This window comes from Somniosus microcephalus, chromosome 1 (assembly GCF_052327205.1).
Source record: "Somniosus microcephalus isolate GS21.2 chromosome 1, FLI_Smic_1.0, whole genome shotgun sequence".
NCBI classification, from domain to species: Eukaryota; Metazoa; Chordata; class Chondrichthyes; order Squaliformes; family Somniosidae; genus Somniosus; species Somniosus microcephalus.
Genome location: NC_140987.1, coordinates 264558517 through 264583528, shown reverse-complemented (window position 1 = coordinate 264583528; position 25012 = coordinate 264558517). Strand labels below are relative to the sequence as shown.

The following is a 25012-nucleotide window of genomic DNA, read 5'->3' as shown; positions in this document are numbered from 1 at the left end:
AATGAAATCAGTATTTGTAGGGAAATGGTGTTACGGAAATTGATGGGATTGAAGGCCGATAAATCCCCAGGGCCTGATAATCTACATCCTAGGGCATTTAAGGAAGTGGCCCTAGAAATAGTAGATGCATTGCTGGTCATCTTCCAAAATTCGATAGACTCTGGCATCGTTCCCATGGATTGGAGGGTAGCTAATGTAACCCCACTATTGAAAAAAGGTGGTAGAGAGAAAACGGGGAATTATTGACCAGTAAGCCTGACATCGGTAGTGGGGACAATGCTAGAATTGATTATAAAAGATGTAATAGCAGAGCACTTGAAAAACAGTGACAGGATCGGACAAAATCAACATGGATTTACAAAAGGTAAATCGTGCTTGACTAATCTACTGGAATTTTTTGAGGATGTAACTGGTAGAATAGATAAGGGAGAACCAGTGGATGTGGTGTATTTGGACTTTCAGAAGGCTTTCAAGAAGGTCCCGCATAAGAGATTAGCGTGTAAAGTTAAGGCACATGGGACTGGGTGTAAGGTACTGACTTGGATAGAGAACTAGTTGGCAGACAGAAAGCAAAGAGTTGGAATAAACGGGTCTTTTTCCGAGTGGCAGGCAGTGACTAGTAGGGTACCGCAGGGATCGGTGCTAGGACCCCAGCTATTCACAATATATGTTAATGATCTAGACGAGGGAACTAGATGTAATATCTCCAAGTTTGCAGACGACACAAAGCGGGGTGGGTGTGTGTGCTGTGAGGAGGATGCCGAGAAACTCCAGTATGATTTGGACAGGTTGGGTGATTGGGCAGATGCATGGCAGATGCAGTATAATGTGGATAAATGCGAGGTTATCCACTTTGGTGGCAAAAACAAGGCGGCAGATTATTATCTGAATGGCAATAGATTGGGAGAAGGGGAAGTGCAACGAGACCTGGATGTCCTTGTGCACCAGTCGCTGAAGGTAAGCATGCAGGTGGTTAAGAAGGCAAATGGTATGTTGGCCTTCATAGCGAGAGGATTCGAGTACAGGAGCAAGGATGTCTTGCTGCAGCTGTACAGGGCCTTGGTGAGGCCACATCTTGAGTATTATGTGCAGTTTTGGTCGCCTTATCTGAGGAAGGATGTTCTTGCCATGGAGGGAGTGCAGCGAAGATTCACCAGACTGATACCTGGGATGTCAGGAATGACGTATGAGGAGAGATTGGGTCGATTAGGCTTATATTCGCTGGAGTTTAGAAGAATGAGAGAGGATCTCATTGATACTTATAAAATTCTAACAGGACTAGACAGACTAGATGCAGGAAGGATGTTCCTGATGGTGGGGGAGTCCAGAACCAGGGGTCACAGTCTAAAGATAAGGCGTAAGCCATTTAGGACAGAGATGAGGAGGAATTTCTTCACCCAGAGAGTGGTGAACCTATGGAATTCTCTACCACAAAAGGCAGTTGAGGCCAATTCATTAAATATATTCAAGAAGGAGTTAGATATATTTCTTAAGGCTAAAGGGATCAAGGGATATGGGGAGAAAGCAGGGACAGGGTACTGAATTTCGATGATCAGCCATGATCTCATTGAATGGCAAAGCGGGCTCGAGGGGCCGAATGGCCTACTCCTGCTCCTATCTTCTATGTTTCTACCCCACTACTGTTGGCTGTGCCTTCAGCTGTCTAGGTCCTAAGCTCTCAAATTCCCTCCCTAAACCTCTCTCCCTCTCCTCCTTTAAGATGCTCCTTAAAAGCAACCTCTTTGACCAAGCTTCTGGTCACCTGTCCTAATATCTCCTTATGTGACTCGGTGTCAAATTTTGTCTGATAACGCTCCTGTGAAGTGCCTTGAGGATGTTTTACTACTTTAAAGGCACTATATAAATGCAAGTTGTAGTTGATGTTGGGTGACAACAGGATGGGGCTTGGGCGTGATGCCAAAAGCAGAAGCAAAAGGTTAATTGCAACTCAACTCTTCAGTCCATGAGGTCCAGTCCAGGTTAGGTCCAACACACCACATTCGGCCCTGGTGTTCAAAAACTGCAATGTCAGCAATAGGTTACTCTAGATGGAAAAAGCATTATCAACTTCGGGTTCAACAATTTCAAATCATAACCACTGTTCCCAATTTCTCGGACAGCGGGTGCTGGTAATAATTGCGCAGTTTTCATTTACACCTCCTCCAGACTCATCTTTTGTTTCTATACTTGTCCCATTACCATCTCCTTTCGCCTTGCACCATCATCCCTTTTGTCATTTAATCTCTCCTGCCTTCCATCCTATCACAGACCTTCCCTTTTGTTCTTTCCTCCTCTCCCCACTTTCCCTGTTCCTGCACTTGCTTAAAACCGGTTACATCTCTAACTTTTTCCAGTTCTGATGAAAGGTCATCGATCTGAACCGTTAACTCTGTTTCTCTCTTCACAGATGCTGCCTGAGTATTTCCACCAATTCCTGTTTATTTTTCAGAATAATACTGTTGACATCTGAGAGCGCAGCAGTTTGACAATAGTAAGGAAACTCACGTTGAAGAATGAGCTTTGTACCAATGCCATGGAGGCCACTTAGAATGATACAGCACAGAAGGAGGCCATTCGGCCCATCATGCCTGGGCCGGCTCTTTGAAAGAGCTATCCGATTTGTCCCGCTTCCCCTGCCCTTTCTCCATAGCCCATTGCCCTTTCCCCATTTCTGACTACCCCCCCCCAATCTCCGACCCCCCCCTCGATCTCTGACCCCCCCTCGATCACCAACTCCCCCCCGATCTCCGACCCCCCCTCGATCTCCGACTCCCCCCTCGATCTCCGTCGACCCCCCCTCAATCTCCGACTCACCCCTCGATCTCCGACTCCCCCCTCGATCTCCGACTCCCCCTCGATCTCCGACTCCCCCTCGATCTCCGACTCCCCCCTCAATCTCCGAACCCCACCTCGATCTCCGACCCCCCCTCGATTTCCCACCCCCCCGATCTGCGACCCCCCCTCGATCTCCGACTCCCCCCTCGATCTCCGTCGACCCCCCCTCGATCTCCGACTCCCCCCTCGATCTCCGACTCCCCCCTCGATCTCCGACTCCCCCCTCGATCTCTGACACCCCCCCGATCTCTGACTCACCCCACGATCTCCGACCCCCCCCTCGATCTCCCACTCCCCCCTCGATCTCCCACTACCCCCTCGATCTCCGACCCCCCCTCGATCTCTGACTCCCCCCTCGATCTCCGACCACCCCTCGATCTCCGACTCCCCCCTCGATCTCCGACCCCCCCTCGATCTCCGACCCCTCCCCTGATCTCCGACCCCCCCTCGATCTCCGACCCCCCCTCGATCTCCGACCCCCCCTCGATCTCCGACTCCCCCCATCGATCTCCGACTCCCCCCTCGATCTCCGACTCCCCCCCTCGATCTCCGTCTCCCCCCCGATCTCCGACTCCCCCCCTCGATCTCCGACCCCCCCCTCGATCTCCATCTCCCCCCCGATCTCCGACTCCCCCCCTTGATCTCCGACTCCCCCCCTCGATCTCCGACACCCCCTCGATCTCCATCTCCCCCCCGATCTCCGACTCCCCCCTCGATCTCCGACTCCCCCCCTCGATCTCCGACCCCCCCTCTATCTTCATCTCCCCCTCTCGATCTCCGACTCCCCCGCTCGATCTCTGACCCCCCCCTCGATCTCCGACTCCCCCCGATCTCCGACACCACCCCCCCCCCCCCCCGACTCCCCCCACCAGCTTTCCCCGCCCGGACTTCCTTCCCCCCCTCTGAACTCTGCACAGCCCTGAGTAAATCTTGGGGCCAGCTTCTACCCTATCAAACCCCTTCGCACTTTTAAAGCCCTCTATCAGCTCACCTGTCAGCCTTTCCCTTTTTAGAGAAAGGAGCCCCAGCTCAGAGAACACCGATCTTCCAAAATGTTTCAAAGTTACAATAATGTTAAGAAAGCGCATGGAAAATACATTAGCGCTATTCTGGGATTGAATACAATTCACTAGCCAATTACTGCAACTCTGCGTCAAATCCTTGAATTATTTTTGTAACAACTGATCCAATGTAATATACAATTACCGGGAGAGTATCGAAGGAGAACCCTACAGCAAGCAGAAATAAATCATAGATGACAGATATCACAGAATTATGGTGCTTAGCAGGAACCTTTTACATTTAGATAGATTAGGTTAAACATATAAATGACAGTGGAGGAGGCTTAAAGTACTTGAGAACGTATGGGAATGAAAAATAAAATCAATTTGTAAAAGTGCTGTGCTCAGATTAAAATGTGGTAAATTCCTGAAATCCTATGACAGAAAATGAATCAATCTCTCTCTCATTGACACCAAGCTCTCTGAATGTGAGATGATTCTCAGGTAGCATGGATGTGGGAATGTGTGGGCATCCCATGCAAGAGACTGTGAATGGATCGTCACTTCAGACTTTCAATGAAGCAGCAATCATTTTTATTAAGGTTAGAGAGCTTCAGTTTGGTTATCAGAGACTGATGTATAAGTACTGACAATTAAACAAGGGAACATACCAGCAACACTAGACGTGCAATGGAAAAAATATTTTACAAAATGTAACATCTAACAATGGTAACATAATTTCTAATGTTAAGCTGAAAATGAGCTAATCGCTCCATACATTATCACTGCCGTCGTCCTGCGAATACTCTAGTTTTTTTTTTGTTTAAATGATGTGCAAACCAAGGTTATGTGCCGGGTTCTGAACTGAAATCATTTGCAAAAGGTATGACATTCTTATCATTAGATTCAAGAGAGATGTAAAACAACATTGAGGGAAAATGAGTGACAGAGACACAACTATACACCAAGGTGTGTTTGAAGAGAAAAAAAAACAGGAGGGAGAGAAAACAGCAAATGAAACATGGGGAGAGTTCGACAGGGGAACAATAGGTAGTGATGGATATACATTCGCAGATGGACAGCATCATGCAGCATAGTTTGTTTTACTTACAATGATGGTTGGAGTTGCTGCCAGCACACAGTACAGGATGAGTGGGGAGATGAAGCTGTCTTCTTCTGGTCCCGGGTACGGCTTCATTAAGTCGCCGTCTTGGCAGAAGAACCCCTGGATGTGCACCTCGAAGGTGTCTGTGCACTCAAAGTAATAGGCGAGCAGCACAGTCCCAGCCATTATGACGAGCTGAAAGTATAACATAGTTAACATAGAGATGAGCTGTCGTCACTACAGGAGCTACCGAGGTGCCTCAGATCTTGTGGTCCCATAGTGCATGCTCCCTCCAGCATCCCAATAATTCTTCCGCTACTGAGCAACGTGCTCTCCCCTTTGATCCTCCTGTTATATAAATCTTTTGGCCGATGACACTAATGAATTTTTCATTTGGAACTGGGGGCCAGAGCCTGGTACACAAGAGAACTGATGCTTTCAGTCGCAACTTTATCAAAAGACACAGGAGTGTCACTAATCATTAAGTGATCAATGTTGATTACAAAAAGCAACACGTCCTCAAGTTAAACATCAAAATCAGCTCTATTTTTATCACCCCATCTGCTTCCGGAGACATTAAAGCTGGTGAAGTGCTGGAAGGCTCAGAGTCGTGCTCTCCACATTTCCGGGGTAATTAAATTGCGCTTTATTGTCGACCAGCTGGATAACACACTCCCAAAGTAGCAGGACCAAAAACAACCTCCTTTACATCTGAAAAGCCGATGTCTTTTGTGACCTCCCTCAAGTCTCAAAGTCACAGGTAGGTGAATCCTGAATCTTACAGAAGCACACTGCAACAATCATATTCATAAAATGAGAAAGTTTACTGAATAAAATTTTACTAGACTTTATCAGTGTTCTCACTTTTAGCAATATTAAGGGGGCAGTAAAAGATCTGATTTTGTCATTTCTTCCTCAAGAATTTTTTTTCAAATAGAATTACTGTACTACATAGAATTACATCAAGTTTACAGCACAGAAACAGGCCATTCGGCCCAACTGGTCTATGCCGGTGTTTATGCTCCACATGAGCCTCCTCCCACCCCTCTTCATCTCACCCTGTCAGCATAACCTTCGATTCTTTTCACCCTCCTATACTGTTTGTTTACTACAACCAGATAACATATTTAACAAAGTTTCAGAGAATAGTAAAGGATTAAAACACAGAACAAATGCCTCAGCTCAACTAAGCTTTCTATCCGTCAATATACAAATAGTGAGAGTGTCTGCCACACTTTGAAGTGTCAAAAGTATATAAGAGGAAGGAGGCAATAATTTCATGCTGTTTCTTCTCACCTGGAGGCAGAAACTTATAAGCATCTTCTAATCTGCAAACTTACCTCACCAAACAGCAATTAAGTTCTGTCTGACATCAATTGTACCCTGCTTAACATAGATCCACCTTTGCAGCAGAATAACACATTGGCCATATTAAGGTGTAACACTCCTGTGGTTATTAAACAGCGTATCATCCTACTTAACATGAGTAAAACAATGGGCGATCTACTTAAACATATTAAAACTATTCTATTGTCTGTGTGTGCCGTGTTAAGTGTTGTAGGGGGAATTTTTCGGGGGGTCAGTGGGCGTGTTTGGTGGTGGGTCGGTAGGGAACCCACTGTCAACCCGCCGCCACGCTAGTTTCCCAGATGTTGGGTTTGTCATCGCTGAACAGACCCAACACCAAGCGGAGGAGGAGGCAACTTAGATGATTAAGAGCTTGTTAACCAGCACTTAAAACTATTTTAGTCTCACCTTTAAATTTTAAGAGTTCACCCACGGCTTCCCCGCTGCTCGGGAATTACGTCAGGTAAGCAGGTCGGGAGTTGTGTCAGCAAGGGATGATTTATTAACTTGACAGCTGCAAATTTTCTATAAAAGCTCCCATTTCATAGCTGTTCACTTTCTAAGGTTAGAAGCTGTTGCTTACTGCATTTGCAAGACAGATTGAGCTTTATGCAGCTTGCAAGTGTTTGGAGCAAACTCTCTATCCAGTGTCACCTCATTAGAACAACCTCTCCCGCCACTGACAGATTGCTTCTGTCATCCCAACCTCACCTGCCATCTATTCCAGCAACATCGGTGCCCTTGAAACTCTCACCTTTGTCCTCAGAATCATCTTCTTCTTCTTCTTAGGCAGTCCCTCGGAACAGAGGATGACTTGCTTCCACATTATAAATGAGTTCTCAGGTGACTGATGAGTCCAATGCGGGACCTACAGTCTCTGTCACAGGTGGGGCAGACGGTGGTTGAAGGGGCGGGTGGGTGGGGTGCTTAGGTTGAGGTGCGCTCCTAGCGCTGCCTGCGCTTGGCTTCCGCTTGCTACCGCCGAAGAGACTCGAGGTGTTCGGCGCCTTCCCGGATGCTTCTCCTCCACTTTGTGCGGTCTTGGGCCAGGGATTCCCAGGTGTCGGTGGGGATGTTACACTTTTTCAAGGAGGCTTTGAGGGTGTCCTTGAAGCGTTTCCTCTGCCCACCTGGGGCTCTCTTGCTCTTGCCGTGCCGGAGCTCGTATCGGGCATGTGGACAATCAGAGCTGATCAAGCATGGTCAAAGCTTCGATGCTGGGGTTGAATCACACCACGATCAACCCCAACACCAGCAGCACCAGGCACACCAGCAGCACCAACACCAACCTTCTCCGTAATCAGATGGTGCTGCACAGGACACAGGGCATCAGTACCCGACCACATTGCTGCCCAGGAGGCTAGGGATGGCCTCACCATGGCCAGATTTACTTCACTTGACACTGTACACCCTGGCTGCCACATGATGCGCCAGGCTGGCACCACCCCACACCAACACCATAAAGCATCCCTATATTGCCCAAGCCATTCCTTTCACACTCATTGCCATTGCGGGGGGTACCGTTATGTCTCACCATTCACTGCAACTCACTAAGCCACTTCCAAAGGTGCACACAAATCTGTCCAAGAACGCAAAGTGTTGAAAATAAAGATTTCAATGTTTGACACCATATTAACAGAAACTTTACATTAACATTGGCTAAAACACTCGAGTGCCTACTCTTGTGTGTTGTTAGTTGGTATGATTCGACTAGGATGAGGGTGAGTGTGAGGGGTGGCTAGTGAGCTGGGATGTGATAATATAGATAGAGAGGGATGGGTGGAGGTATAAGGTAAGTTGGTGTGAGTAAGGATGTGCAGGAGTAGGGTAGGGAAGGCAGAGTGATGGGGATGTGATGAGTGGCACAGCAGGATGAGGTTGAGTGTGGCTTTGCAGTAACATTTCGTGATCTACTGAGATCATTAAATGGTTTGCGCCACTGCAGCCTGATCCCCCTAACGACATCCTTGCTTGTGTCCTCCTGTGCAATGCGCACCCAGGCTGTGTTGATCTCCTGGGGAGGTGTCTTCCGCCCATTGGAAGGGAAGAGAAGCTCCCTGTTTGCTGTGACTCCCTCCATAAGCATATGGAGGGAGTCATGGGAGAGCCTGGGTGCAGCCCTGCACCTCTGTGCAGTCATTGTCAGTGTTTGCAGCACCTCAATACTGTAGACCACTGACAGCACAACTGTCCAAATCAATTTGCGCATGGTCCCTTTAACGAAATCGGCTGATGACGTGTCATGAAGTGATGTCATCAGACCCGCTTCCTTCAATTGGCCGGGAAACACGCTGGGCGGGCTTAACAAGCCCAATCAGCGTAAGATCTCTTTGGACAGTGGGATGGAGCCAGCAGCGGGGTCACAACCTGCCATCAACCCCAGCCGCACCGGACCTGCCGATGTAGGAGAAATCACGGCCCTTGTTTCATTTCGATCAATTAGAGCACAGAGCTAGCTAACACCAAAGCCACTGGGGCATAATTTGCAGTCGGTATGACGGCGTACTGTCAGAGTACGCAATCTGTCAAGTTCCGACTTGACAGATCATCCACTCCGACTGTATTATCCTCATTGCTGGTGCATACTGGGGCTAATTGCCTGCCAACTGCCCAGCAATTACGCATGAAAATTTTACAGCTGGTGTGAACAGGCGCAGCAGCCTGTTTGCACAATGCAACACCTTTAATTATAACTCTCTTTTTCATTTCAGCTGTAGAAAGTATCCAAGTTTCTGAAAGTAACCTGCTCCCTGCCGATTCATGTCGCCACCTCCCACCACCTGCCTCAACCAAAAAGTTGAGGAATTAATAGGATGTCTCAATTAAAAAAAACTAAGAATGTTATATATTTGTTTCAAGACATAATTTTAATCATTGATTACATCCTCTAAAGAAATGAAACAATATAATTTTATGTAGAGGGATAAGGTAGAAGGCAACTTTGTTAGAATGAAACATACAAAACTCTTACAGGGCTTGACAGGGTAAATGCAGGGAGGATGTTTCCCCTGACAGGGGAGTCTAGAACCAGGGGTCACAGTCTCAGAGTAAGGGGTCGGCCACTTAGAACTGAGAGGAGGAGAAATTTCTTCACTCAGAAGGTGGTGAATCTTTGCAATTCTCTACCCCAGAGTGCTATGGAGGCTCAGTCATTGAGTATACTCAAGACAGAAATCAATAGATGTTTGAATATTAAGGGACTCAAGGGATAGGAAAGTGGAGATGAGGTAGGAGATCAACCATAATCTTATTGAATGGCAGAGCAGGCTCGAAGGGCCAAATAGCCTACTCCTGCTCCTATTTCTTATGTTCTTCTGTTAATGATCGCAATGTAAAAAATGTTATACCCACGTATAAAAGTTTAGATAATTAGCGATTTTATTGTGGATCTGCTAGAAAATTCGAGTCTTTCCCCTTCCCTTAAAAGTGCAATTGTGTTCTTCCTGCAAAAGTTTGCAAATACATCTAAATATTCAATTCAATGTCAATATTACCAGCTCAGGAATAATACATATGCAAATGAACTGCTAGTCTCTAGGACTACAGTGCAGTAAAACAGAGACGTTTCCTTATACTCTGAAGGAGTCAAGCTCCTTACCATTCTCAGCATGTTGGATGCATCAGGTACCTCAGAGCTTTTCGCTGCGCTCCTGGGTTCCGGGATGCACTACGCTGTGCACAGCTCTGCAGCGTCTGACAGCACGTTTAAGTGTGGGGCCTCACACCAGGTAAGTGTGAATTCCTTTCGGAGTTCGGAGCTCAGAGGCACGCTCCGTAGCTACGCCGCCGACCGCAATTACAGGGCCGATGTTTTCGGCTCCTGCCCATGTCTCTGGCTCCATCAGCCTTCCCAAGTACGTGCCAACCTAGAAAACTAGCAGAAGCTGACCAACAAATCTCAATCAAGTTCTGAATGTAAAATGGCCACAAATCTGAGTCCATGACCTGCAATAACAAGTAATTACACTGAAAGTGCAGTGGCTTGTAATTTACACTGCCGGTATAGCTAACATTCTTTCACTTCTTTGGCAAAAATAAACCATGATTATGAAATGAAAGCCCTTAAAAGGAATACAAGTGTCGAAGATACAAGAAAAGTTTAGATGTTGTTTTCAATTATTTGGTGCATTTTCCAGCAATGTGGAGTCTTCGATGAATTACGGCATTGAATTACCTGAAACATAAGGGAAGCTTGCTCAGTGTTAATGAAAATTACTCTCTGCCTAGCATTTGGGAATTCATTCTTCTTTTTCATATATTAAATCTTTTTTTTTCTCCCAGAAATAGCAGATAATTTATTACTGGGAGAAAAGGGTATTAATTAATATTCTTTTTTTTTAAATGCCAAGCAGCAAACAGAAATATATTTGAACCAAGTCGTGTCAACTACAGGATCATTTTAATCAAATTTAGAATTGTACACGCTTCATCGAAATGTTGCCCCTCCTCCTTCCTATCCCCCCACCCCCTGTGCTAACTGGCAGTCCATTGCTATTGAGGTCTGGGGGCAAACTTCAACCAGAAATGTTTGAATTTTTACATTAAAGTGATGCACTAAATATTAATCTCATTTTATTTCACAATTGATATATTTTTAATTGAAGCACATTAAGTAACATTAGGGCTTTCAACAGACCAACTGACCCATTATTTCCCCAAAATGTACCTCAACAGTAACTCCACCCCTCTTCACAAAGGCACTGTACGCCTTCTTCAGAGATACTTTCTAACTCCAATCCACCACAGTTCAGACACTCTACCCCCTCCAATCTATAGACACTCTACCCCCTCCAATCACACCGCAGTTCATAGACAGTCTACCCCCTCCAATCCACCGCAGTTCATAGACACTCTACCCCCTCCAATCACACCGCAGTTCATAGACACTCTACCCCCTCCAATCCACCGCAGTTCATAGACACTCTACCCCCTCCAATCCACCGCAGTTCATAGACACTCTACCCCCTCCAATCCACCGCAGTTCAGACACTCTACCCCCTCCAATCCACCGCAGTTCATAGACACTCTACCCCCTCCAATCCACCGCAGTTCATAGACACTCTACCCCCTCCAATCACACCGCAGTTCATAGACACTCTACCCCCTCCAATCACACCGCAGTTCATAGACACGCTACCCCCTCCAATCACACCGCAGTTCATAGACATGCTACCCCCTCCAATCACACCGCAGTTCATAGACACGCTACCCCCTCCAATCACACCGCAGTTCATAGACATGCTACCCCTCCAATCACACCGCAGTTCATAGACACGCTACCCCCTCCAATCCACCCCAGTTCATAGACAGTCTACCCCCTCCAATCCACCCCAGTTCATAGACAGTCTACCCCCGCCAATCCACCCCAGTTCATAGACACTCCACCCATTCCAATCCTCCCCAGTTCATAGACACTCCACCCACTCCAATCCTCCCCAATCCATAGACACTCTACCCCCTCCAATACATCGCAGTTCATAGACACTTTACCTCCTCCAATCCACCGCAGTTCAGACACTCTACCCCCTCCAATCCACCGCAGTTCATAGACACTCCACCCACTCCAATCCTCCCCAATCCATAGACATTCTACCCCCTCCAATCCACCGCAATTCATAGACACGCTACCCCCTCCAATCACACCACAGTTCATAGATACTCTACCCCCTCCAACCCATAGACATTCTACCCCCTCCAATCACACCACAGTTCATAGATACTCTACCCCCTCCAATCCACCGCAGTTCATAGACACCCTACCCCCTCCAATCTATAGACACTCCACCCCCTCCAATCCCACCACAGTTCATAGACACTCCACCCCCTCCAATCCTCCCCAGTTCATAGAAACTCTAACCACTCCAATCCTCCCCAGTTCATACACACTCCACCCCCTCCAATCCTCAAGTTCATAAAGGGATTCTCTTCTCTACCCAATTCATGCTGGCACTCCTTCCTTCTCCCAGCTGCATAAAGTGCCAAGCCAGCACTCTGTTCTTTCAACCCTCAATTCAAGCTGGCACTATTTCCCTATCCGTCATATTTCATGCTGGCTCTCTTCATTCCCATCCCTTCCTCCACCTCATGCTGGCTCTCTTCTTCATCTCCCCCCTCAATTCAAGCCATCACTCTTTTCCTCTCGCCCCCTTTGGGTGAATGTTATCAATCTTTCCTTGTCTCTCCTCACTTGATATTGGCACTTTCCTCCCCTATTCCTGCTCCCACTTCTACCTCCTGCTGCTCTTTTAGCAGGGATCTGACCTTCATAGCATGGGGTGGGATTTAAGCCTCTGGAGGAGTAACAGCAGCAGGAGGAGGTAAGAGTCAGGATCAGTACTGCAGCCGGGAGAAAATCCTGGTCTGTGGCTGGAACAGAACCAGGAATGACACTGGATATTCATTAACAATGTGGATACTTCCTAGAAATGCTGACTACCCACGCAAAATGTGGTTAGTTAGAAAGAACTTGCATTTATAATGCACCTTTCACGATCTCAGGACGTCCCAAAGTGCTTTACAATCAACTTTACTTTTGAAGTGTAGTCACTGTTACAATGTAGGAAACTCGGCAGCCAATTTGCACACAGCAAGCTCCCACAAACAGCAATGTAATAATGACCAGATAATCTGTTTTGGTGATGTTGGTTGAAGGATAAATATTGACCAGGACACCGGGGAGAACTCCCCTGCTCTTCTTCGAAATAGTGCCATGGGATCTTTCACGTCCACCTGAGAGCAGACAGGACCTCAGTGCTGCACGTGGAAGGTTGTCCAGGATTATGTGCTCAAAGATGTTGGAGCGGGACTTGAATCCACAACCTTCTGACTCAGAGGCAAGAGTGCTACCACTGAGCTGTGGCTGACACCAGCTGTCACCTCAGACTAAGTCCAGAGGTGCAAAACCTTGGGTGTACTGCTGGACTTCAAACTGAGTTTTCTTCCCTTCATCTAGATCCAAAAGCAGCTTCTTTCGCTTCTGAAACATAACTCACCTCCACTCCTAACTCTCTGACACTGATGTATGTCAGGAGCACTATAGAAATGCATGTTATTGTAGTGCCACTCTCTCGTCAACAATGTCAAGTTAAGGAATATCATATTAAGTGCTTAACTCTTTCACTACACATTGCTATTGTAGGTTTATTTTTCTCTTGCAATGCCATTTCCAACATTCAAGAGGTGGGGAAAGAGCTCATTCTCTAAAGTGCACTTGTACTACACACCATTTCCTGCCTCAAAGATCAGCCAAACAATCCCTACAAAATAAGCAAGAACAGTCAAACATTTATTTGAACATCTGTCAAATGAACGCCAAACACACATGTCAATGAATTGCTTAGCTTTGGTTCTTCTTCGAATAGTACCTTGAAATCTTTTATGTCCACCTCAACGAGGTGGACATAAAAGATTAAACCACCTTGGTTTAATGTCTCATCCCAAAGACGGCACATCCGACAGTGCAGGACTCCCTCAGTGCTACCCTAAAGTAGGGCAGCTCGCAAGATCCACAAAAAAGTGTGGCACACTGCATTTATAAAATTATTTTATTATACTTTATTTATCTACTAGGTAGTTACATAATAATTTATCATAAGGATATTTATGTAGCAACTATAATATTGTAATCATTAATACATTCAGTGTCTATATAAATAAAAAGATTGGGCTGAATTTTCCAGGGTGGTAGCAGGCGCGATCGGTGGTGGGTCAGATTGGAAAGTTGTTATTTTGACAGTGGGTCAGGACCCCGCTATCATCTCACTCCCACGCGCCTTTCCCGCAGGCGTGTCTGTCATTGCGGAGCCGACCTGAGTGGCAGCGGCGGGCGACCCAATTGAGATGATTATCATGCAGTTGACAGGCATTTAAGAGCCTTTTCCCCCCTACTTTTTAAATTTCCCTGCATGGCCACGGGCTTCACACAGCTCGGGAACCATGTCTGTCAACCTGAGGCATGAGTTCCGTGGCCATTGCTCCAGCTGATTACTTGACAGCATGGAAAACAAACCAAAATAAAAGCATGTTGATTACATCAGCTAACATATTGATTGAGATTCTGTTCTACTTGAAAAGCTACTGGTAAATGTTAATCCAAAATTTCCTGAAGGGGTGTAAGTGCTACCCTGGATGGTGAGGGAAATACATTTTTCACTGGCCGATCTCGGCTGTTGCCTTCCAACTCAACAGTAATTGCAGTTTGCTGTGTCCAATTTGGCTGCTGCTTTTCCTACATTACTACAAGTGACCACACTTCAAAAAATACTTCATTGGCTGTAAAGCGCTTGGAGACGTCCTGAGGTCATGAAAGGTGCTATATAAATGCAAGTCCTTTTTCTTTTTTTAAATTTATATAGCGCCTTTAACATAGTAAAATGTCCCAAGGCACTTCGCAGGAGGGTTATCAAACAGTATTTGACACCAAACCACATAAGTTGATATTAGGGCAGATGAGGTAGGTTTAAAGGAGGAAAGAGAGGTAGAGTTTTAGGGAGAGAATTCCAGAGCTCATTTGGAGCACAGTTTTCTCAGATCGCAGAACAAAACAGAACCAGCAGCATAAAAATAATCTCCCAAAATAGTCTACATTGAAACTATATTTGCAGAGATGCCAAATTGATGCGGCTAGGATATCGAGGTCGCATAAATTTCAAAAACCTTCAAAAGAAATCTGTTGCAGACCATCTGTGTCTGCTTCAGGGAACTGAAGAGGCCATTCTGATCAGGAGGGTGGGCTAAATGCCAAATACAAAAAACACATAAAAGTTTGTAAAATCATTAAATACTAATTATTAAAGTTTATTTGGAATGTACTGCCTGAACGGGCGGTGGAAGCAGATTCAATAATAAATTTCAAAAGGGAATTGGATAAATACTTGAAGGGGAAAAATTTTCAGGGCTATGGGGAAAAAGCAGGTGAGTGAGGCTAATTGGAGAGCTCTTTCAAAGAGCCGGCACAGGCTTTGATACTATGATCTCAGGCAGTTATCCAGCTTTCTCTAATTTCTTTACAAGGTACTTCCTGCCTTTCCTTAGCTCTCCCAACATCATACACCATAACCAAGGAGAGGACAACTGGCTCCCAGGCATCCAACAATCCAGCTGGTTGTCCAGCCACTGAGAAAGAGTGGGGGTAATTTTGACTTTGGGCGTTAGCGCAAAACGGGCGATAACGGATCAGGTGCGGGTTATACATCTCTCCCATTGGAAATGAATATCAGGAGAGCTGTACAACAGGCTGATCCGATATTGCCCATTTTATCTATCGCCCAAAGTCAAAATGACTTCCCTCCCTCTCTGCTATTCTACTCTAACCATTTACATATCCTCTAGACCCATCTTTTGTTTCTTTACTTGTCCCATTATCATCCCGTATTGTCTTGCACCATCATCCCTTTTGTCATTTAATCTCTCATGCCCTCCACCCTATCACAGACCTTCCCTTCTGTCCGTTCCCTGCCCCCTTTTCCCTGGCCCTGTACCTGTATTTGCTTAAAAGGCATTCACATCTAACATCTTCCAGTTCTGATGAAAGTTCATCGACCTGAAACGTTGGGCTCGATTTTGTCAATGGGGAGTTTATGGAGGCGGGACTCCCACTTTTTGGGTTGTAGTCCCGCCTCCATCGATTTGCGGCCAACCCATGCTATTTTCCCTTGATTGACCTTGTTAAGCCTGCCCAGCGGGCTCACCAGGCCAATTAAGGGACACCTGGTTACTGGTGATGTCAGCAATTGGCATTTCATCTGTCAAGAGCTTTTGACAGATGAAAAATCAGCGTTTGACAGCTCTGTGAAGCTGTCAATCACTGACAATCTGTCTTCTAACTTGAGTCCTTCTACTCCGACTCAGTTAGAGAGCTCTCCAGACCAGAAAGCAGAGGCTGCAGCTTTTGACAGTTCAGCGGCCATTCTGCTTTCTGCGCCGGTGAGCTGAGGGACTCCCGAGAACTGAAGGAAGGAAGCCTGCAGGAGAAAGTAAAGGTAAGTAAAACTTATTAAAACACTTTACACTTACCTCACACACTTACCTCTGCACACATGCACCCATCACTCACCTGCACAACGGACATCTCGACCCCTCCAACCCCTGCAGACCGACGGTTCGCCTCGCTAACTTGGCGTGGTTCGGAGCCGTCGGACAGCCCATACTTCAGGACTAAAAGTAGGGATTAGGCAAAAAACAGGTAGCTAACAGGCAGTTAATTGGCACTAATCCCCTTCCCGCCTCAGGGAGGCGGCTCCCAGCACAGGTCGGGTACCCGCCTCCTGGGACATTGGCACGGAGGCGGGTTGGGGGCGGGATGGGTTCCTGCCCCCCGATTCTGCAATTTTCCCACCACTCCCGCCTCCAAACCCGCCTCCTCGGGGCTTGAAAAATTGAGTCCGTTAACTCTGTTTCTCTTCCCAGTAGATGCTGAGTGGTTCCAGCATTTCCTGTTTTAATGTCTCTAGGCTAGGGAGAGAGGGAGAAAACAAATTAGCCAGGTTTCCTGCTCCCAATTGCTAACTAGTGACTCCTGCCGCAAAATGCGGACATATGGTACGACTGTGATCATCATTGTGGACTGTTTGGCCATCTTTGAAATGAAGGATTAACTGCTCCATCTAACAGGAGAAAGGTCCATTATTGGACGTACACTTGAGGTTCATGAGAAGGAAGATGAGAGCTCGCGAACAGGAAATGCCAGACGACATTTAGCCTGTGGTGAAATTGAAATCGCTAAAGAATGAAATGAATATATCTGTGGGGGTGGAGAATTGACATTGTAATTGACATGTGTGACCTGAGACAGTAAATCTTGACTGTCTAATGTCACACATGAACCGCAGTCCAGAATAAGTCAGCAACTCAGTAGAGGAAAGAGAAATCTAGATGAGAGAAAATAAAAAACATCACTGAGGGGAGGGGGGAATTTCCACAGTGCACCATGTGCAATGAAATTGGAAACCTGATGGTAAAGAACAGGATCATGATTTTGTTACACACAGCATACACAGGAAGCCATGCAACAGGATTTTACCAGAACTGTTAGAGGTTAAACCGAGGCCCTGTCGCCCTCTCAGGTGGACGTAAAAGATCCCACGGCACTTTTCGAAGAAGAGCAGGGAAATCTCCCCGGTGTCCTGGCCAATATTTATCCACCAACCAATACCAGGAAAAACAGATTATCTGGTCATCTATTTCATTACAGTTTGTGGGAGCTTGCTGTGCGCATATTTGGCCACCGTTCAAAAAAAAAAATTCTTTGGCTGTAAAGTGGTTTGGGACGTCCTGAGGTTGTGAAAGGTGCTGTATAAATGCAAGTTTTAAGTATTTTTTCCTTATAAACCACACACTGGGGGCAATTTTGCCAGCCCTGGTGAGGCGGATATGGAGGCAGGATTGCCGGGAAAATGGCAGAATTTGGGGGCGGGTGGTAAACAGGTAGTTAACAGGTAGAAAATAGGATTATTCCCCTTTTTGCCCTCACAAGTGCGGGCTTCCCGAAGGCTCCAAAACCCGCCAGCTCAGCGAGGCGAGTACTGGGTTTGTGGGGGTCGGGGGGGGTGCAAAAGTGTGGTGTGAAGGTGATAGGTGCAACAGTGTAGAGGTGAGTATCTGAGGTAAATGCTCAGTGTTTATAAAAGTTTACTTACCTTTGTTTCTTCCTGCAGGCATCAGTCGGTTTCTATGCGGAGAGTCTCGCCATTCTGTGATGCAGATGAGATATGTCCGTTGCATTCTCAGATGCAACAAACATCTCAATTCTGCAGAAGAAAGAAGGTTGATGAGGTCTTGTATGCAAGACCTCATCAAACTGCAGAGAATGTCAGTGTTTGATAGCGTCACAGAGCTGTCAAACGATGACAATTCATCTGTCAAAAATCATACGTTGATGTGCTCTGCAACCAGCTTTCCCTTAATTGGCCTGCGAAGTCCGCTGGGCGGGCTTAACAAGGTCAATCAAGGGAAAATAGCGTGGGTTGGCCACAAATCGATGGAGGCGGGACATCGACCCGACAAGCAGCAGTCCCACCTCCAACGCGCCTCCATTAACAAAATCGCCCCCACAATCTTCACAAAGAAGCCCCCCTCCAACATCTATTAAACACAAATCATGGTCACTTCACCATCTATTCACTCTCTGGGCTGAATTTTAATAGGGAAGGCAACAGGTTGGGGACCTGATTTGAATGGGAAGCCTCTGTTTCCCACCTGCAGCGAGCCAGATTGAGAGGCTGGCTGGCTCCGGGCGGATAGGTGTGCAGCACTGAAGAGGGAGGAAGGGATCGCCTGGGGGCCGGGAGCGGCCGGAGGAGCACAGGGGGAGGGGGCGATGAAAGATCGGGGGCCAGGAGGAGCACGGGTGGGGGGGGCGGAGGTGGTTGAAAGATCGGGAACTGGGATGAGTACCGGGGTGGCGGGGAAGGTTGATGAAAGATTGGGGGCCGGAAGGGGCACGGGAGGGAGGCCTGGCGGTGGGCGCGAGGCCTTGGGCGGGGGGGAAATCGGAAGCCTCATGGGGCGGTCTCTAATCACGGGGGGAGGGGGGTGGTTTAGGCAGTGACCCTGGATCCAGCGGGTAAGTGTAAAGGCACTTACCTCCTGGATCCAGCAGTCCTCGCCTTGATTTAGCTGACGGGTTTCACGAGACCTGCAAAACCGACCAGCTAATGTTAAATTTAAAATGGAGGTTACAGCAGAGGCTTCCAGCCTCATTATAATATTTAAATAGACAGCCTGCCTCCTGGCAGCGGATAGGCTGCCCATTAAAACCGAAAGTGGGCGGGTTCAGGTCGGGATTCAGGTTTTTAACACTTTAATTACCCCCACACGCACCCCCCACCCACCCACCTGTTTGTTTAGGTTAAAATTCCCCCCACTTGCTCTATTCTGGGCAGTACGTATGCAATCCATCACTCAAACATCACAATATAATCCGTAGGGTTTTAATGCAGACAGTTGTGAGACATCATGAAAATTTCTACTTAAATCGATCGCCATTCAAAATGTCAATGTTGTGAGGATTAATGGATATTTCCTGTAAAACAGCATTTTCAGTTGTTATTAATGGATATTTACTGGCCAAAATGTAATCAGTTCATCTTCAGCCTGAGGCTACCTGACTCCTGCAATCAAAACTGTCACCTGCAAAGTAGGAAATCTTCTGGTGCCGATAGTGATAAAGAAGAAACTCAGACAAATGCAACAGCCTCCTAGGCAGGAAGCTAATAAATGCAATAAATAAACCCATGGCAGGTTATTTAACAATCAGGAAGGACAGGCAGGAAGGGAGAGGAGGTGGGGTGGCTATGTTAATAAAGGAAGGAATCACTATAATACAGAGAAATGATACTGGGTCAAAGGAGCAGGATAGTGAAACAGTTTGGGTGGAGATAAGGAATAATAAGGGGGAAAAAAACACTAGTGGGTGTAGTCTATAGGCCTCCAAACAGTTGCAACTCTGTTGGATGAAGTATTAATCAGGAAATAGTTGAGGCTTGTAATAAGGGAACAGCTATAATTAGGGGGGGATTTTAATTATCATATTAACTGGACAAATCAAATTGGGCAGAGCAGCCTTGAGGATGAGTTCATTGAGTGTATTAGGGATGGGTTTCTTGAGCAGTATGTAACTGAACCGACCAGGGGGCAAGCAACCTTAGATTTGGTCCTGTGTAATGAGACAGGACTAATTAAAAATGTCCTAGTAAAGGATCCCCTTGGAATGAGTGACCATAACATGGTTGAATTCCATATTCAATTAGAGGGTGAGAAGGTTGGATCTCAAACAAGCGTGCTGAGCTTGAATAAAGGAGACTATGAAGGTATGAGAGCGGAATTGATTAGAGTGGACTGGGAAAATAGATTAAAGGGTAAGACGGTACATGATCAGTGGTGTACATTTAAGGAGTTATTTTACAACTTCCAAAAAAAATATATTCCACTGAGGAAAAAAGGGTGTAAAAGAAAAGATAGCCATCCGTGGCTAAGTAAAGTAATTAAGGATAGTATCCGACTAAAAACAAGGGCATATAAGGTAGCCAAATCAAGTGGGAGGATGGAAGATTGGGAAGTCCTTAAAAGACAGCAAAAAATAACTAAAAGATTGATTAAGAAAGGGAAGATAGATTATGAAAGTAAATTAGCAAAAAATATAAAAACAGACAGCAAAAGTTTCTATAGTTATATAAAAAGAAAAAGGGTGGCTAAAGTAAATGTTGGTCCCTTAGAGGATGAGACCGAGAAATTAATGGTGGGAAACATGGAGATGGCAAAAACACTGAACAATTATTTTGTATCAGTCTTTACAGTAGAGGACACTAAGAATATCCCAACACTGGACAAACAGGGGGCTCTAGGGGGGGAGGAACTAAATACGATTAAAATCACTAAGGAAGTGGTACTTGGTAAAATAATGGGACTCAAGGCGGGTAAGTCCCCTGGACCTGATGGCTTGCATCCTAGGGTCTTGAGGGAAGTGGCGGTAGGGGTTGTGGATGCATTGGTAATAATTTTCCAAAACTCCCTGGACTCAGCAAAGGTCCCGGCAGATTGGAAAACTGCTAATGTAACACCCTTATTTAAAAAGGGTAGTAGGCAGAAGGCTGGAAACTATAGGCCTGTTAGCCTAACATCTGTGGTAGGTAAAATGTTAGAGTCCATTATTAAGGAGACAGTAACGGGACATTTGGATAAACATAATTTAATAGGGCAAACTCAGCATGGTTTCATGAAGGGGAAGTCATGTTTGACAAATTTACTTGAGTTATTTGAGGAAGTAACATACAGGGTGGATAAAGGGGAACCAGTGGACGTAGTGTATTTGGACCTCCAAAAGGCATTTGACAAGGTGCCACACAAAAGATTATTGCTCAAGATAAAAAATCACGGGATTGGGGGTAATATTCTGGCGTGGGTGGAGGATTGGCTCTCTAACAGAAAGCAGAGAGTTGGGATAAATGGTTCGTTCTCAGATTGGCAACCAGTAACTAGTGGTGTTCCGCAGGGGTCAGTGCTGGGTCCCCAACTCTTTACAATCTATATTAACGATTTGGAGGAGGGGACCGAGTGTAACATATCAAAGTTTGCAGATGATACAAAGATGGGACGGAAAGTAGTGAGTGAGGAGGACATAAAAAACCTGCAAAGGGACATAGACAGGCTAAGTAAGTGGGCAGAGATTTGGCAGATGGAATACAATGCTGGAAAGTGTGAGGTTATGCACTTTGGCAGGAAAAATCATAGAGCAAGTTATTATCTTAATGGCAAGAAACTGGAAAGTACTGTAGTACAAAGGGATCTGGGGGTCGTGGTGCACGAAACTCAAAAAGTTAGTATGCAGGTGCAGCAAGTGATCAAGAAGGCCAATGGAATGTTGGCTTTTATTGCTAGGGGGATGGAATATAAAAACAGGGAGGTATTGCTGCAGTTGTACAAGGTATTGGTGAGACCGCACCTGGAATACTGCATACAGTTTTGGTGTCCATACTTAAGAAAAGACATAATTGCTCTCGAGTCAGTACAGAGAAGGTTCACTCGGTTAATCCCGGGGATGAGGGGGTGGTCATATGAGGAGAGGTTGAGTGGATTGGGACTCTACTCATTGGAGTTCAGAAGAATGAGAGGCGATCTTATTGAAACATATAAGATTGTGAAGGGGCTTGATCGGGTGGATGCGGTGAGGATGTTCCCAATGAAGGGTGAAACTAGAACTAGGGGGCATAATCTTAAAATAAGGGGCTGCTCTTTCAAAACTGAGATGAGGAGAAACTTCTTCACTCAGAGGGTGGTAGGTTTGTGGAATTTGCTGCCCCAGAAAGCTGTGGAAGCTACATCATTAAATAAATTTAAAACAGAAATAGATAGTTTCCTAGAGGTAAAGGGAACGGGGAGCGGGCAGGAAATTGGACATGAGTCTAGGTTCGGATCGGTCATGGCCCTGTGGGTAGTGGAGTGGGCCCAGGGGCCGTGTAGCCTGGTTCTGCTCCTACTGTGTTCTAATTCTGTGTTAGATTTCAGGAGATGGTTTTATTCCTGTTCCTGGCTGGGGTGGAGATCGCCTTTACAGAAGGTAAGTACTGTAGGAAATATAGGGACAGAGTGATCTCCTGGAAGAATTTCGATTGCCTAGATGGGTCGGAGAGGAATTTCCCAGATTTTTTTCTCCCAAATTGGCCATGGGGTCTTTTATCTGGTTTTTCGCCTCTCCTGGGAGATCACATGGGTTCGGGTGGATGCAGAGGATTTGAGGTTAGGATCAGATCAGCCATGATCTTACTGAATGGTGGAGCAGGCTCAAGGGGCCGATTGGCATACTCCTGCTCCTATTTCTTATGTTCTTATGTTCTTATGTTCTAGGCTGACGCTCCAGTGCAGCATTGTCAGAGGTGCCACCTTTTGTATGAGACATTAAACCGAGGGCCTGTCTGCTCTCTCAGGTGGACCCATGGCATTATTTGAAAGAAGAGCGGGGAAGTTCTCCCCTGGTGTCCCGGGCCAATATTTAACCCTCAGGCAATATCACTAAAACAGATCCTCTGGTCATTATCACATTGTTGTTTGTGGGAGCTTGCTGTGCGCAAATTGCCTGCCATGTTTCCTATGTTACAACAGTGACTATACTTTAAAAGTACTTCATTGGCTGTAAAGCACTTTGGGATGTCCTGAGGTCATGAAAGGTGTGATATAAATGCAAGTCTTTCTTTCTTTTATTTAGCTGTTATTAGTTATATTCACACTATTCGATAAAAACTATACACAAGGGTATAATTTTTGATTCTCCAAATTCAGTACATTTGCCAGAAGTATATATTAATAATGTGAATGCTAAAATAATGAGGGACACCGCAAAGATGTTCCTATTTGGGCTTAATAAAGGGATTACTTGCCTCCTCTGCAGGTGTTCGATACCAAAACCACTAACCTGATGAAGATTAATTTAAGTCAAAATTCCCATTGTACTTGCATCTCAAGGCAACTTCTGCAATCAAAGTGATACCCAAGACGCTCATTTACCTTTCCTTCTGAGACTCAAATCCCAGAATGATTAGCAGGAATCTCTTTAAATACATAGCGGTACATTCAATTAAAAGGAGAAGCTAATTTAGCTATCGGTTTTAGACACGCAGCGCGGGAGCTTGGTAAGTTTACAGCTCAAAGAGTTTACAGATGCTGTGGACTTTGAAGCAAGCGGCTGGAGATGGTCATAATATAGATCTAGCTTCATTAGTGTGGTTGTCCAGCTCTCTGAAACATTTGCAAGGGTTGTTGCTAATTAAGAAGTTAGGGAGTCAGGAGGTTTGTTAGGCAGAACTTTTCTTCATCCAAAATGTAATAAAGCTGTTGAATAAATTACAAGGGAGGCCATTAAAGCTGACAGAATAATTGGGTTTGAGAGGCAATTAGATGAGTCATAGAGTCATAACAGCACAGAAGGAGGCCATTCGGCTCATCGAGTCCATGCCGGCTCACTATGGAGCAATCCAGTCAGCCCCATTCCCCCGCTCTATCCCCGTAGCCCTGCAAGTTTATTTCCCTCAAGTGCCTATCCAGTCTCCCCTTGAAAACATTTGAGTGTCTCCGCTTCCACCTCTTCCATTGGCAGCGAGTTCCAGGTCCTCACCACTCACTGCGTAAAAAAGTTTTTCCTCACCTCCCCCCTGTATCTCTTGCCCAAAACCTTAAATCTGTGTCCCCTAGTCCTTGTACCATCAGCTAGTGGGAACAGCCTTTCCCCGTCTAGCCTATCCAAACCCATCATAATCTTGTACACCTCCATCAAATCACCCCTCAACCTCCTTTGCTCTAATGAAAACAAATCCAGCTTCTCCAACCTGTCCTTGTAGCGAAGACCCCCCATCCCCAGAACCATTCTGGTAAATCTCCTCTGCACCCTCTCAAGGGCTTTCACATCCTTCCTAAAGTGTGGTGACCAGAACTGGACACAATACTCCACTTTGTTAACCACTCTCTCAATATGTCCTGCCACCTTCAGGGACCTATGCACATTAACTCACATGAGTACCTGGAGAGAGGGTGAGAGAGATAAAGGACTGAGCAAGGGATAAGCCAGTGGGGTTGAAACTTAGCAAAAAAGGACCGAATTACTATTTCATGTTCCTAAAAATTTCGTACATGTGTTTGATTATTATTACTGTTCCGTTTCCTGTCAGTCTGCTTCAGCTAGGATCAACACTTGTGCAGTTTTGTAAGAGAAGGGCCCCTCTGTCAAGCCATCTGGTATTAAATCAGGCTGCGGACGACATAGCACAACTTGTGTCACCAATAACATTCTATTGGCTGACATCAAGCTGCAAGAGATGCCACTATTACTTTGGCAAAGTTAACAAGTGGTTCCTTGTCAGCTGTGGTTCGGTGTGTAGCGCTCCTGACTCTAAATCAGAAGGTTGTGGATTCAAGTCCTACCAGAGACTTAAGCAGAAAAATCTAGGTTGACAGTCCAGTGCCATACTGAGGGAGCGCTGGACTATTGGAGGTGCCGTCTTTCAGATGAGACGTTAAACTGAGGCCCCGTCTGCCCTCTCAGGTAGATGTAAACGATCCTATGGCACTTTGTTGAAGAAGAGCAGGGGAGTTCTCTCCGATGTCCTGGCCAATATTTATCGTTAAACCAACGCCACTAATAAACATCTGGTCATTATCTTATTGCTGTTTGTGGGATTTTGCTGTGTGCTAATTGGCTGCTACGTTTCCTACATTACAACAGTGCCGACATCTCAAA

General features: G+C 46.0%; 1 protein-coding gene across 7 annotated transcripts in view; it reads right to left on the bottom strand.

The window, feature by feature from the left end:
* The window catches only part of plppr1 (phospholipid phosphatase related 1), a 234237-nt gene that overhangs the window by 100590 nt on the left and 108635 nt on the right, over positions 1-25012 (bottom strand). For 4 of the 7 annotated variants that reach the window (XR_015079037.1, XM_085993308.1, XM_085993291.1 and 1 more), the window contains exon 1: positions 4948-5166. Coding sequence is in view for 5 of the 7 variants with exons in the window: in XM_085993308.1 (XP_085849434.1) it covers positions 4948-5160 (213 nt within the window). In the remaining 2 variants the exon portion in view is untranslated. Of the gene's footprint in view, positions 1-4947; positions 5167-25012 lie in introns of those variants that run through there. The other 3 variants (XM_085993317.1, XM_085993278.1, XM_085993326.1) reach the window with 2 other exon arrangements.